Source organism: Monopterus albus, unplaced genomic scaffold, assembly GCF_001952655.1.
Source record: "Monopterus albus unplaced genomic scaffold, M_albus_1.0 scaffold172.1, whole genome shotgun sequence".
Taxonomy (NCBI): domain Eukaryota; kingdom Metazoa; phylum Chordata; class Actinopteri; order Synbranchiformes; family Synbranchidae; genus Monopterus; species Monopterus albus.
In genome coordinates, this window is record NW_018128052.1 from 2,266,429 (window position 1) to 2,267,223 (window position 795).

At 42.5% G+C, this 795-nt stretch overlaps 1 protein-coding gene across 1 annotated transcript in view; it reads left to right on the top strand.

Moving 5' to 3' along the window:
- Positions 1 to 795, top strand: part of LOC109969325 (dipeptidyl peptidase 9-like) — a 15,190-nt gene that overhangs the window by 6,371 nt on the left and 8,024 nt on the right. Inside the window, 3 exon segments of the mRNA XM_020616139.1 lie at positions 80 to 147; positions 229 to 329; positions 573 to 750. Of these exon segments, the coding sequence (XP_020471795.1) occupies positions 80 to 147; positions 229 to 329; positions 573 to 750 (347 nt within the window).

The following is a 795-nucleotide window of genomic DNA, read 5'->3' on the forward strand; positions in this document are numbered from 1 at the left end:
TACTGTACACACACGGGCTCAGGGCAGGCAATTAGTTTGTTGAGTACGTCTCTCATTTGTATTTTCCTAATGTCTTTATTTACAGGTAGTAAAAATCCACAGGCTACTCTTAAACTGGTAGAAATCAAGACAGACCATCAAGGAAGAGTGAGTCTTTCATTACATTTGTCTTCTCCAACATGATAATTAGGCATTCCTAAAGTGTGTGTACGGTTGTCATACATACAGATTGTGACCACGAAAGATAAAGAACTGTCCGCTCCCTTCGCCTCCTTGTTTCCTGGCACAGAATACATCGCCAGAGTAGGATGGACAAGTGATGGCAAATAGTGAGTTTTACTACACTCAAACCTTTGACTCTACTGACTCAGTGATGTTGTCGTTCTCAAAATAAACCACTAGAAACTATACAGCCTGCAATAATTGTGATCCATGTGAGCACACTCTTATTTTTAGTACTAGAAAAATATATGAATGGGGGAGATGCTTATGTTTGATTTCTTTTTCTACTGTCCAGTAGCCTTACTATATGATATGAAGCAAGCATTTGAGTATTGTCGTGTCCCCCTTAGTGGCTGGGCAGTGCTGCTGGACCGCAGCCAGAGGAGATTACAGCTGGTCCTGCTGCCTCCAGCCCTCTTCATCCCTGTCACAGATGATCCAGCTGTGAGGCAGGAGAATCTGGAGGCTGTGCCCAGTAACACACAACCATACATAATCTATGAGGAAACCACTGATGTCTGGATAAATGTAAATCTTTTCACATGCCACACTCTGGCTACCATTCTTACCTAA